This window comes from Balaenoptera musculus, chromosome 17 (assembly GCF_009873245.2).
Source record: "Balaenoptera musculus isolate JJ_BM4_2016_0621 chromosome 17, mBalMus1.pri.v3, whole genome shotgun sequence".
NCBI lineage: Eukaryota > Metazoa > Chordata > Mammalia > Artiodactyla > Balaenopteridae > Balaenoptera > Balaenoptera musculus.
In genome coordinates, this window is record NC_045801.1 from 76631070 (window position 1) to 76643802 (window position 12733).

A 12733-nucleotide genomic window follows, 5' to 3' on the forward strand; every position below is an offset into this window, starting at 1 on the left:
GAAAGGTGGGGCAGGAGGGGTTGGTGGCAACAAGGGGTCCTACTGAGCTGGCCTGGTCCCTTCAGGTGGAGCAGGAGGGTCTCTGGGCGGCTTTTTGAAAGAAGGCCAGGAGCAGGCTGTCAGCGGATGGAGGGCCAGACACGCATCCCGATGACGGTCAGACTGGGAACATCACAGCTCGTTGCCCCGCTCCAGGGCAGAGTTTCATTATTGCCACAGCCCGGCTGTCACCCCTCGGTCCGGAGCTGGGGGCTCCTCCGAGTCCTTTCGTTTTACAGAGTGGTTTCGTACTCCAGCCGCTCCTGAACGAAAGCATCGTCTTTGTACTGCAGCCTCGGAGGAGACGGGGAACCTTCAAAGGCTAAGATGGCCTTTCGGAGGCTCCGGTCCAAAACGTGTCTCTCCCACGCTGGGTACCTATTCCTGAACAGGTCAATTTTAATGACAGATTCTTCAATCCGTGGTGGGCGAGAGGACGGGGTGGACGGGGCCGTGGGCCTCACCTGAAACACAGGCACGCACCCGTCCCGCTCTGCGAATTTCTGGTCGCGGTCGCCGGCGACGCTGCGGGTGTTGGAGAGGGACCGCAGGGCGCTCGTGGCCGCTTCTGGAGACGGCGTGAAGGCAGCGGCGGGGTCCCCGCAAGCACAGCTTGGGGACCGCCCGAGTCTGGGTCCGTTGGGGTGAAAGAAGGCATAATACATCAGCATAAAAACAACGCCAGTTAAAAAGCTGCTGAATACCACACACAGCGCTGGGATGGCAAATGCGTCCGCGATCTGGGGAGCCTTGTAGAGGTACCAGAGGGCACTCAAGGCGGTGTTTTCCAAAAGGATCACAAAATAGTAAATGAAGAGCCTGCAGCGTGTCCTGCCTTCCTTGACATTGAACCAGCTGAAGATGTAGATGATCCCCACCACCATGTCGAACACGATCTCTTCCCATTTGGTGATACAGAATTCTGTCTCACAGTGGACGATCCAGAAGGTCATGATGCACCAGTGAAGGACGATGAAGATCCCAAAGTAGAGCTGGAAAACCGAGGCGAAGAGGGCGAAGGTGATGACCCTGGCCGCAACGGTGAAGAAGTGCCAGCAGAACTGGATGACCACGGCCATGTAGCTGATGGGCTTCTTGTCATCACGAGAGTCCCGGAGGGCCTTCTGGTAGGAGGCCAAGGCCCAAGCCAAGGACACGAGGGAGGCGGCCGCTGTGAAACCTACAAAGGCAAACAGGAAGACAGGCTGTCAAAAGCGAGATGCAGTGTTGTCCCTGGAAAGAAGTCACATGGGGCTGGGGGCTTGGGGCAGGCTAGCTTCTACCACAGCAAAGCTCTTCATTTCTTTGAGTTTTAGCTGGACTAAACACTCAGATGGGGGTCCTAGGATCTGTCCTCTAAGGGGCCCCAACTATATGGACAAGACATGAGGCTAATGGGAGTGCTACTGGGGACCAGCATAGAGCGTGGGGCTGAAGATGGGGAGGGGTGCTAGCTTTCTGTGTATTCGGTGTAAAGAGACGAGGGTGGTCCTTTTATTTGGCGGCAATATAACTGTGGATGGGAGGCTGACAGAACTTGCTTGCTGTTTCATCTTTGTCACTTACGACCTGCATGACTTTGGACAATCATTTAAATTGGCGTCCTCATTCAGAAAGTGGATGATCTCCAGGACTCCCTGTCAGCTTTGAGATTCTGTGATTGAAAGGGACAGATAATGACAGGAAACTTGAGGGGCTAGCTGGTTCACCTTTCTGCTTCTAAACAAGAATAAATGTAGTTCATTCACCAAAGAAAGTTAACTGCCTCTTGAAAATAAGAAAAGGAGTCCGTGGAATCTCCTTGGCCATGTTTCTTGTGCTACCTGGTGTGCAGTCTGTCCTAATATGATCCGAGACTCTTCCTACAGCTTCTTTCCACTCAGAAGAAGAAACGTCTGCTCACCGTCACGCACCTCTTATTCTTTCACGAATTAAATATTGTACAGAAATCACGTATCAACCACTTTCCTTATTATGCAGTGAGCCCCATTTGGTTAGTATCCCGCCAAAAGTATGTTTCCAAATTTTAAAAACATCATTCTTATTGCTCCCCTCCACTCTCGCTCCAACTACTGTGTCTGAAACGTCACCTCTGTGGTCGTGATGTGGATGGGGCTCACCTGAAAACACACCACCTCCTTCAGGAGAGAGCTCTCTGGGGAGTTCCACTTTGTCACTGACACGTCAGGTCAGTCTGCACCGCAGCTGGTTTACTTACTAAGCCCTAACAAGGCTTACCAACACTAACAAAGGTTTTGCATGTTTTTAAGTCCAGCTAGCTTTTCCTCACCAGATCTATTCCTAACCATAGTTCTCCCGCTATGGGATGGGGGTTGCCAACAACTTAGGATGGAATTTGCACTTTTCTTTTTATACTTTAATAGAGAAAATCTGTTGTCTATGGTCCTTGAAAAATGAATTTCAAAAAATGACTCTTGGGGGAAAGAGCCACACTAATTGATAGAAAAAACATTCAACCTCGAAAACCATTTCTTACACATTCTCCTTGGGAAAGGTGAACTCCAAAAAATAATTATTATTGATAAAGAAAATATTTTCCAACAACACGTCTCATGTCTGCTCCCAATCAAGCCAGCAGAACATCCATGTCTTACACTGGGCCTTCAGGGTTTTTTCCGGCCAGCCAAAAAAACCCTTTCATTACTGCAGCTCTCAGGCAGTGTAGGCGATATTCCTAGGTCAGTTAGCCACCAGTGCACAAAGGAGTTTGCGATAATATAACTTCCAGGCAGTGGAAGCACCAACATCTATTTATTCTAAAGCACCTCCAAGAGTGAGAAGAGAGGGAAGGAGGAAAAGTTACAGAAAGAAGAAACAAGGTGAGAGGATGGGAGATAAAAGGTGATGGAATAATTATGCGAAGGACATACTTATTATCAGTCTCGTGTATAAGAACAAAGCGTAGTGCCATTTTAATGTCAACACCCGTGTGTGGGACACAGAAGCCCTCAGGAGCTCGCTCCTGATTGGCACCATTTGCGACGGTGCGGGTCGCTTCTTGCATAGACTGTGTTCTCCTTATGCATTTGAGCTGTGCACCTGGGCTGCTTCTCCTCCTGCACGCCCTCCGGGTTTCCACCCGCCCGCATCCTTCAGGACCGCGCGGAGCACAGCGCCACCTTCAGGAGGATGGCTGCACTGCTGGTCAGGCTCCAGCCAAGGAAGGAGCGAGCGACTCCATCGGGTAGTCAGATCAGGGTACCAGTTATCGAAGGCTGTTATTCAAAGCAGTGAAAATAGTAAACAACAACAACCAACTTTACGTATACAGCATCCTAAAATTATCCGTTGTCAGATTGTAAGAGAATTGGAAAATTAGCTTCGTCCACATTCCCCTGTAATCATCACCCCTTTTATTATTATGCCCTAAAAAAGGAATTCAGCCTGCATTTGACACACCATACAATTGTTATGACAATATTCTGGCAGTAGAAAAATGAAGACTTTCTATCAGCTTTGCTTTCTATGTATCTTACAATTTAAGAAGCCACTACCAAAGGCAAATTTCATGCCCATCATAACCATTCCCTTCATGAATTATCTGCTTTCACAAGAACTAGAATTTCCCGTGTTCATTTGATGGTGACTTTCTTTTTCATCTGTTTAGCAATTAATTTGTATAAGACAAATATATGCCTGAACAGAAAACAGGGGGCCATTTTAGAATTACTCCTCATTACAAATTCACACCCGCCATGAAACGCTTTAATTCTTTTGCTTTTTATGTAAATGATATCAGCTCAGTTGTTTCAAATGCCAACGTAGATGTCCTCTTATAGGGGTAGAATTCTCTAGAACTTCTGAGGCGCTGTGCTGGAACATGGAACTCTAAGTGCTCCTTTAGCCAACAACATATATTTAAACTTTTTATTTGAAAAGAATTGTAAACTTACAGAAAAATAGCAAGAATAAAAATAGTAATTGGACACATATATCTTTGCCCAGATTGTCATTTGGCCTCATTTGCTTTATCACTGCCTTCTCTCTCTCTCTCTCTCTCAAACATTTGAAAGTATATTGCACACATCACAGCTGCTGTGTTCCAAATTTACAGGTTGAAATCCTACCCCCTAAAGGTGATGGTATTAGTAGGTGGGGCCTTTGGGAGGCCCTCATGAGCAGGATTCCTGGAGAGAACCCTACCCCTTCTGCCATGTAAGAATATCACGAAGATTCTTCCACCCAGAAGAGAAGAGGGCTCTCACCAGACCGTGCTGGAACCCTGACTTCCGGCTTCCAGATTCCAGAACTGTGAACAAGATGTCTCTGCTGTTTATAAGCCACTCAGCCCATGGTATTTTGTTATAGCAGCTGGAAAGGACTAGCACAATGATTCTTTACCCTAAAATCCACCAGTGTCTCTTTCCTATGAAGAGGGATATTCTCTTAGATAACCACAGTACATTTATCAATGTCAGTCCATTTAACATTGGTACAATTTCTCTTTTTAATCCACCATCAATGTTCCACTTTCATCAATTGGCAAACAATGTCCATTACAGGATTTTCCCTCTGGTATAAGATTGAGTCTAGAACCAGGTATTGCATTTGGTTGTCTTATCCATTTAGTTTTCTTTAATCTGGAATGTTTGCACAGACTTTCTTTGCCTTTTATTATTTGACATTTTTTGAAGAGTACAGTACCTAAAAAAGAAAGAAAGAAAGAAAGAGAGAGAGAGAGAAAGAAAAAGAAAAAGGAAAGAAAAAGAGCATTCCTCTTCCTCATTTTGGGTTTGTCTGTTTCCTAATGGTTATGCATTCTAAGCTGGAACACTACATAAGTGACACTGAACAATATTATTCCCATCACATCATTAAAATACTAAAATATAAAGATTCCTTCTGTAGTCCTGGGAGGTGTATAGTGGGTCTCATAGTATTTTCTTTCAAAACAATGAATAGCATATAACTCATGAAAACTTCATTCTAAGGTAAAAACCAGCTCCAGAGGACTCCATGGGATCACACTATTTATTAAAATGTTAAAAAAGGTGATAAGACCTCAGAGCTCCCCTAGTGCAACAATCTCATTTTAAAGAAAAGAAACTGAGTCTTACTCTCAGGTGTTAAATGATTTATCTTCCCTCCCTCCTCTCCCTGACTTGTCTCCAGTGGAAATTATGGAAGAGGTGTGGGCAAAAGTTCTATCATCTGCATTTAAACATTATCTCCTCTTGGAAATAATGGATAAAGGGATTAGGATGGGATATAAGACCCTTGAAATATTACAATCCAAGAGATCGTTTTATGTTGAAACCTCTAAACTGGAAGGGGACTACTTCTGGCCCCTGAATGAAATTATTTCTCTCTAGGAGTATATTTTATATCAAGCACACCCCCGCCCCCGTTCTCTTCCTTCAGATCACTTATCCCAGCTTATAATTATGTTTTATTTTGTGCTTGTTTAATCATTGTGTTTCTTACTGGAGTGGACCTTTAGGTAAGGAAAAGTACCTGCTTATTTACTTTTCTGTCATTTTGTGCCTTGCATGGTGCCTGGCATATATTATGACTTGGAAGGAAGAAAGAAAGAAAGAGAGAGAGAGAAAGAAAGAAAGAAAGAGAGAGAGAGGGAGGGAGGGAAGGAGGGAGAAAGGAAGGAAGCAAAGAAAGAAGGAAGAAAGGAAGGACTCTAAAGGTAGAGTCAGAACCACAGATAGAATGAGACATTCAAAAACTTTGCACCATTCTTCATTGCTCTCCTATTCTGCTTCTTTGCAATTTCAGTCTGAGCTGCAAATGCCAAAACACTGCGAAATGAAACCTGTCCTCCCGTTGTGTTGTTCATGGCCTGAGTGTAAACAAGAGTTCCTGGAAAAAACCTAGAGAATGCTTTACAGGATTTATAGCCTAATTCCCTGGATGTAGGAGATGCAGGGAATTGAACCAAGTACTCTAATTCTTTGATTCTTCAACAAACAGAATGAGCCTGTCTCTTTCCTTCTCCCTAGGGAGGGCAGAACTGCTGCCTTTCCCCTGCTACAGGCCAGCCAAGGGTTAGTCTCAGGGAAACCCCTGGCCACTGGCCCATGTTCACAACCAAACTGCAGCTGGTGAGAAGGGCTCTTTTTTTTTTTTAGAAGAAATTATTATTGTGTAAAATTTCAAACATACATAATAGCAGAGAGAATAATAGAACAGGTATACCCTTCATGCAGAATTAACTCCTAGGTCCGAGTTCTGAAATCCATCACGAGGGAAGCGTGAGGTTTGGCCGGCAGGGGGCGCCTCTCGACGGAGCGTTGGCTCGCGCCTTCCTGAATCTTCCTGATGCTCCTCTCCCTTTACTGCGAGACAGAAGAGCTGTGCTGGAAGCTGACTCGCCCATAGCTGATGTTTTCTCGGCTCTTCCTGGGAAGCCTGAACTGGTAGCTCTCAGCCCGACTCCCTCTAGCTCAGCTGGTTCCCCAGCCACCCTGCCAGCTCTCCCTTTCCCCCAAGACAGGAGATGCTGTGCTCTACCTTGAAAAGCCACATCTCTCCGGTTAATCCCTCCTCATCCTTCAGTTTCCAGTTTAAGCACCATTCCTCTGCTTAGGGAAGCCTGTCCCAGTTCCTAAGTCCAGCTCCCCTGCTATAAGCGCGCACCACACCTTGCGCTCTGCACACGCACCTCAGCGTGCCAGCATCTGCCACTCTGCTTGGGTACCAATTGCCGAAGATAGCCCATTTGTCATCCAGTAGCTGCTCTCATATTGCCTCCCAATCTGCCCACCATCTTGATCGCAAACTACTTTATTTCCCTTCTTTCCACCCCATTTCTCCATCCTGTCAATTTCAACATTTTTTTGGAGGAAATTTTAAGTATTTTCTCACCAATGGTTTGGGAACGGATGATTTACAACTTAACCCTCCTCGTTATGGAGGCGAGATTATCACATGACCATTCATAACGTATGTAGTCTTTCATCACAAACACAATAACTTTTTCCCCCTAAAGTACAGTCCCTGAACAAACAGACAAAATATTGAATTTTAGATGACCACATAATGTTGATTTCTTGCAGTCAAAACAAGTTATGGTTTCCTTTTTTTCCCTTCTTCACTCAAGTCACAGAAGATAAAACCTGGCCCTCGGCAGTAAAAGCATGGAGTTCTAACCACTGGACCACCAGGGAATTTCCTTTCCTGAATTTTTATCTGAGGAAAAATGTTGCCCAATTCAAGAGTAGCAGGTCATGAAACCAGAAAGGTTTTCCATTTCTTCAGCATGTTTAGAGCTTGTCTCTTAGTTACAGAGATAAAAGCAGGAGATCCACTTGGCTGGACTCTTACCGAATTTACCTAGTTGAAAGAATGTAATAATTGAAAAAATGTAAAGCCCCCTATGCTGTGATCTTTGTGGAGTGAGGTGAAGGGAAAGAAAGTAATACAAACGTCACTGGGTCTAAGATGTTCGAAATCTTCTTGCGTTGAAACCATTTTATCTCTGTTTTAAACCTTGTAATAGTTGTGATTAAAAATATTTAAATGCTTTAATATGTTTAATTTTGGTAGGGATACGCACTCTCTTCGTAATCCATCCTGAGGATTTCAGCTTCTTTGCAAGGCAAATTTAAGGCTGCTAAGGAGTTGATAAGGGAAACACTGAATTGAAATTTTAAAAAGTATTTTAATAGGAAAGCAGTTGAAGAAAGTTGTTGGGAGAAGCAAAGTGTCTCTCCTCCTTAAAAAATGTGGAAAGTAATTTCCTTCTGATCGGAAAAAAAAAATCTTAGGTGATCTCACATAGCTGCAGCTCATCTTAATTTTTAAATTATTTTTAGATTAAAAAAAAAAATCCCAAGGAGGCAAACATTCTGTGTGTAGGAATTTGAAAACATCTAATAGTTTTTCTCTAGGAAAAAATTCTGTATTTAGGAGGTGAGAAGTCACCATTCTTTGTACAGTATTACAAATTACAAGGTAAATTTACATTGAACATAAAAAGATGATAGAAATGACTACTCAAAAGACGTAAAATAAGTAACCCGAGGTGCCCAGTAGAATTACATTTTTCTTTAGAGTAAGTTTATTTTCCATACCATTATTTTTTTTTTACTATCATTCTATTTTTTTCTTATAGATTAAAATTTTATTTATTTATTTATTTATTTATTTTATTTTTGGCTGCTTTGGGTCTTCATTTCTGCACCCGGGCTTTCTCTAATTGCAGCGAGCAGGGTCTACTCTTCGTTGTGGTGTGCAGGCTTCTCATTGTGGTGGCTTCTCTTGTTGCAGAGCATGGGCTCTAGGCACTCGGGCTTCAGTAGTTGTGGCTCGTGGCCTCAGTAGTTGTGGCACTCGGGCTCAGTAGTTGTGGCTCGTGGGCTCTAGAACACAGGCTCAGTAGCTGTGGCGCACGGGCTTAGCTGCTCCGTGGCATGTGGGATCTTCCCGGACCAGGGCTCGAACCCGTGTCCCCTGCCCTGGCAGGTGGATTCTTAACCACTGCGCCACCAGGGAAGCCCTCTATTTTTTTCTTGAAGTATTCCTCTGTTGGATGGTAGGGGGTGTAGTGGGGCAAAATGAAGAGAAACAAAAAGGCAAAAACAGGGACAGAGACAGGCAGACAGCAGCTGTAACCTTCTCTCACCTGGCAAAGAGGGTCACGGATGGACAAGAGCAAAATTTAAATAATAATTAAAAAAAAAACCCCGATATGTATCAAACTGCTCTGTGGTTGACTTTCCACATTGTTTAGCACCTTTATTCCTCACAGCATCACTTCTTGAATGTAAGTATTTTGCCCATTTTACAGATGGGGAAACTGAGGCTCAGAGAGACGAAATATTCTTATCAAAGGGCGGCAAACTTTTTCTGTAAACATAAGAAATATTTGGGGTTTTGTAGGCCGTATGGCTCTCTGTCAGAAGAGTTCAACTTTGCCCTTGTAGGGAGAAAGTAGCCATAGACAATACTTAAACGGAAGAAAAAGTAGGTGATGGGCTGGATTTGCTCCATGGGCCTTAGTTTCCCGAACCCTCAGCTGACCCGTGGACACATTTTTAACAAGTAGCAGAGTTAGGATTTATACCTACATTTTTCTGACTTTAAACTCCCTCAACTCACTGAAACATTTTGGACCAATGATGAAACCTGGTAACTTTGGGGACACTTTTTGAGGTGGCTATAGTGTGACCACTGTCTGGATTAAAGCCCGGAGGCCCTGCCACCATTCACGCAACCAAAGAAATGAAGCTACAGGAAAGCGCTGTTGCAGGGTATCCTGTACATAGGATGACATCTGGGCATGAACAGTCGACTGTAAAGTTATCTAATAAGGAGCACGAACGCCACACCTCAGTAAGCTTGATCATTTCCAGGAAAGCAGGTAGGCATCTGCAAAGTGAAAGGGCAAGACGGCCCCCTGGTTCAGGCGGTTCCCCACCTGTGGACAGACCAGCTCCTGCTCCTGGTGAGGCCCCAACCGTACCAGTGGAAGCGTCTGAGACAGAGTCTTTGGCTGTTTCTCTTCCCTTATGCCCCAAGGTGCTTCTGCAGTCTGCCATGCATGTAAATGTGATGGCCCGCATGCCACCAATCACCTGCTAGTGTCACCAGTATAGACAGTTACTGGCCTATTTAGAAGGATCTGTGATTCAGGGCATCCCTGGGAGAGTGACAGAGTCTGGGTCCCCGGGGTTTAAAATCAAGTGTTAATTCTAATGAAGGCTGCTGTCTACTCACCCACATTCAGAGTTATTCATGCTTAGAGAACTTGGAAGGGGGCCCAGAGGATGCAAAATGGTGACACTAACCCAGGGTAAATAAAATTAACAAGAGTGAGGCACGCAGGGGCGGCAGGTGGCCGGTGTCGGGTGGGTGGCGAGGTTGGAACAGAGCCAAAGATGTGTCCTGGGAGGGCGGGGCGCTGGCATGTGTTGCTCACGGTGACATGAGGTGGCATAAATATTTGTGTCTCTGGACACGAGAGCCAGGAAGGTCTTTTCTGGTAGGAGAGTTGAGAATCTGCCTACATGGAAGAGAAGAAGGTGAAAAGAATGCCCCTGATGGAAGAAGGTCCAAAGGGGAGAACTGGGAGGACACAACAGCTGGCCTGTGTGTGGACACGTGTGTTTCGTGCCTTCGTCCAATGATAAAAGGATAACAGGTTTGCATCCCGAAGGCCCAGACCCAGGTCCTCCCCTGCTTCCCTCCTCTCTGTTCCTCCCTCCACGCTTTCCTCTGACAAACACTGGCACCTATTAAGTGCCGGTTGCTGAGGACACAAACGCAGGCCCCTAGAGGGACAGCACATCGGCGTGGGAAAGAGACATACTCCAACGTGGTGAGCAGAGTACAGAGGAGAGAAACAGACTGTACCCCAAGGGGAGACAGCCCAGCCAGAAGCCGAAGCTGAAGGTGTGGCCGAGGCTGGAGTGAGGGCGTTTGAGCAGCGGAGAGCTGGCCAGGGAAGCCAGGAGACCGTGGACATGACACGCCAGACGGGAGGACGGGGGCCTTGCCTGGGAGCCAATGGCACCTTCAGGGGCCTGGCGGTGAGGCGCGTGTGAGCCCTGAGTGGCTGGGAGACACCCCCGGCAGAGGTGGGAGGCCTGGCAACACATCCATGAAAATGGGGGGAAACTCTACCTACTGACCCTGAGCCTCTGCGCAAGTCACCCGATTACACCTGTTCTTCACAGGTTTGAGTGAGGGTCGATGAACTAGTGCTCCTTGACGTATTTGTGAGCAGAAAACTTTCTACAGAAATAGGATTAGCCGCTCCAAAGCCTAGCTTTCCTCTTAATTTTGCACCCTTCTGCCCCCTCCCCAGGAGCTCTTTTATGTCTGGATTCTTACAGAAGGAGGTTGGCTTCAAGAGAATAACAGGACAGAGAAAGAATAGCATAGGAGGTACAGTTTATAGGGTAAAGACTTTTTCTCTTTACAGATACGAAAGCAATTCTTTTGACAGGATCCAGTTTCTAAAAGTCACTTGGAAATGGGAGGAGAAAATCGTTGGTATTATCTACATAGGTGGAATATGTACTTCATTTTATCGGGATTAAAAGCAGGTAAAAGAGAAGCCACTCAGTTGAGGGAAGGAGGGGAGGTGGAGATACGCTGGCAGGGGTGCAGCAAAGTCTGAGGCAGGAACAGGTTTCCGTGGCCCCATCTTGAGAAACCCAGGTGACGGGGACAGTGTTGGTCACAGGATTTCCCTTAGTCGTGTACGAGAAGGGAGGCTCCCTGCAGGAGGGCGGGGCGCGGCCTGGGGCCCTCCCGAGAACGCAGAGGGGGCGACGGAGGGAAAGATGCTGGGCGGGGCTGTGCGAGAAGGACCGGGACCGGGGGTTGCGGGGAGCAGCTGCCCCCGGACCGCCTTGAGGCCCTCGGGGAGGACAACGGACTCCTGGTTTATCTCCTTTCCGCTGGCTTCATTCCTCAAACAATTTCTGGCAGAAACGGGTGTCCTTTAAAATAAAAGCCCTTTTTACACCATGATGTAGCGTTCTCGAAGGATCCGCAGCGTCGAATTGTGGGGTTCCTGCGGGCTTCAAGGAAAGAGGCCTTCTGGGGGGTGAGGGCTGGAACCCCCCCGCTTCTGCTCTAATTTCCCGGCGCCCTGCCCTTTGGGTTGCCTGCGTTTCACTCTGCAAGGCAAAGGCCGGCTTGGCTGGGACCATTTAATAATGCAGCAGTAAATTGTTTCTTCCAGCCCGGCCAGGGCTTTCTGGGTGATTTACAAGAAATGACTCGATACCCCGAGGCCTGGGATTTGCAGCATTATCTGCTCTCACGGCGGGGCTGGCTCAGAAAAAGGCGACCCGCCATGAAGGGGGTGGGCGGCGGCGCAGGGGGCGCAGAGCCAGGGAGCGGGGCCTCGCAGCCGCCTCCGCATCGCTCGGCGTCTCCGCGGTCCCGGTCCTCCCTGCTGGCCGGCGGTGGGACCCTCCGTGCTCCGTGAGCATCTAATGACTGCGCGGAGAGTGCCTGGGGGAGGGGAGGCACCGCTGCTCTTGTCCCTGCGCTGGAGCTGCCAAGAGCTCACATCACCCGGATCCAGAGTCAGGAGGCGCGGAGACAGGGCTTTGCCTCGGGCCTGCCGGGGCCTGGAGCAAGTTGACGCCCCTCCTTTCCCACCTGCTAGCCCCCCTGCGTCAGGATCCCATCGGGCACAGCCTCCCACCTGGCCCATCCCATCTCCATCGCCCAACCATAAACGGTGCTCATTTGTGGTTAAAGGGAACTGCCCACAAAGGGCATCTGATCAGATCTCTCCACAGATGAAAACCCTTCAGGGGCTTCCGGCTGCCCTGCGCGTACCAGGTATCAAGCCCTTCCAGGACCTGCCCTTTGAAGACCCTCCGGTTCTCTCCTGCTTCCCCCGCGCTAGCCCCTTCCTCTGTCCTGCTTGTGAAACGGCACAGGACCCTATGGTCCTTACCCCCCGTGTCCTCTGCTGGCCTTCTGTCTGTGGAAAAACGTTAGCCAAAGAATGAGTTTAATCAGAGAAGTGAGAAAATGCAGAAACAAAGGAAGACAGTCCAAGGAGACCAAATAATAATAGTTTAGCCATTGAGCAAAGTCAAGGACCTTTAGTTCCTCCTCAAGGGCTACAGATAATATTCTGAGCCATATCCTGTGAGCTGTCTTGTAGATACTGAAACCCTCACCAGGTGGAAGAAGGTAACTACGTGATGACCAGGCTGTAGCCATGACATAAGCTGCCACAATTCCAAGAATT

General features: G+C 47.2%; 1 protein-coding gene across 1 annotated transcript in view; it reads right to left on the bottom strand.

Moving 5' to 3' along the window:
• Positions 1–272: 272 nt before the first annotated feature.
• The window catches only part of XKR4 (XK related 4), a 350114-nt gene continuing 337653 nt past the window's right edge, over positions 273–12733 (bottom strand). The window contains exon 3 of the mRNA XM_036830896.1: positions 273–1219. Coding sequence (XP_036686791.1) covers positions 273–1219 — 947 coding nt within the window. The remainder of the gene's footprint in view (positions 1220–12733) is intronic.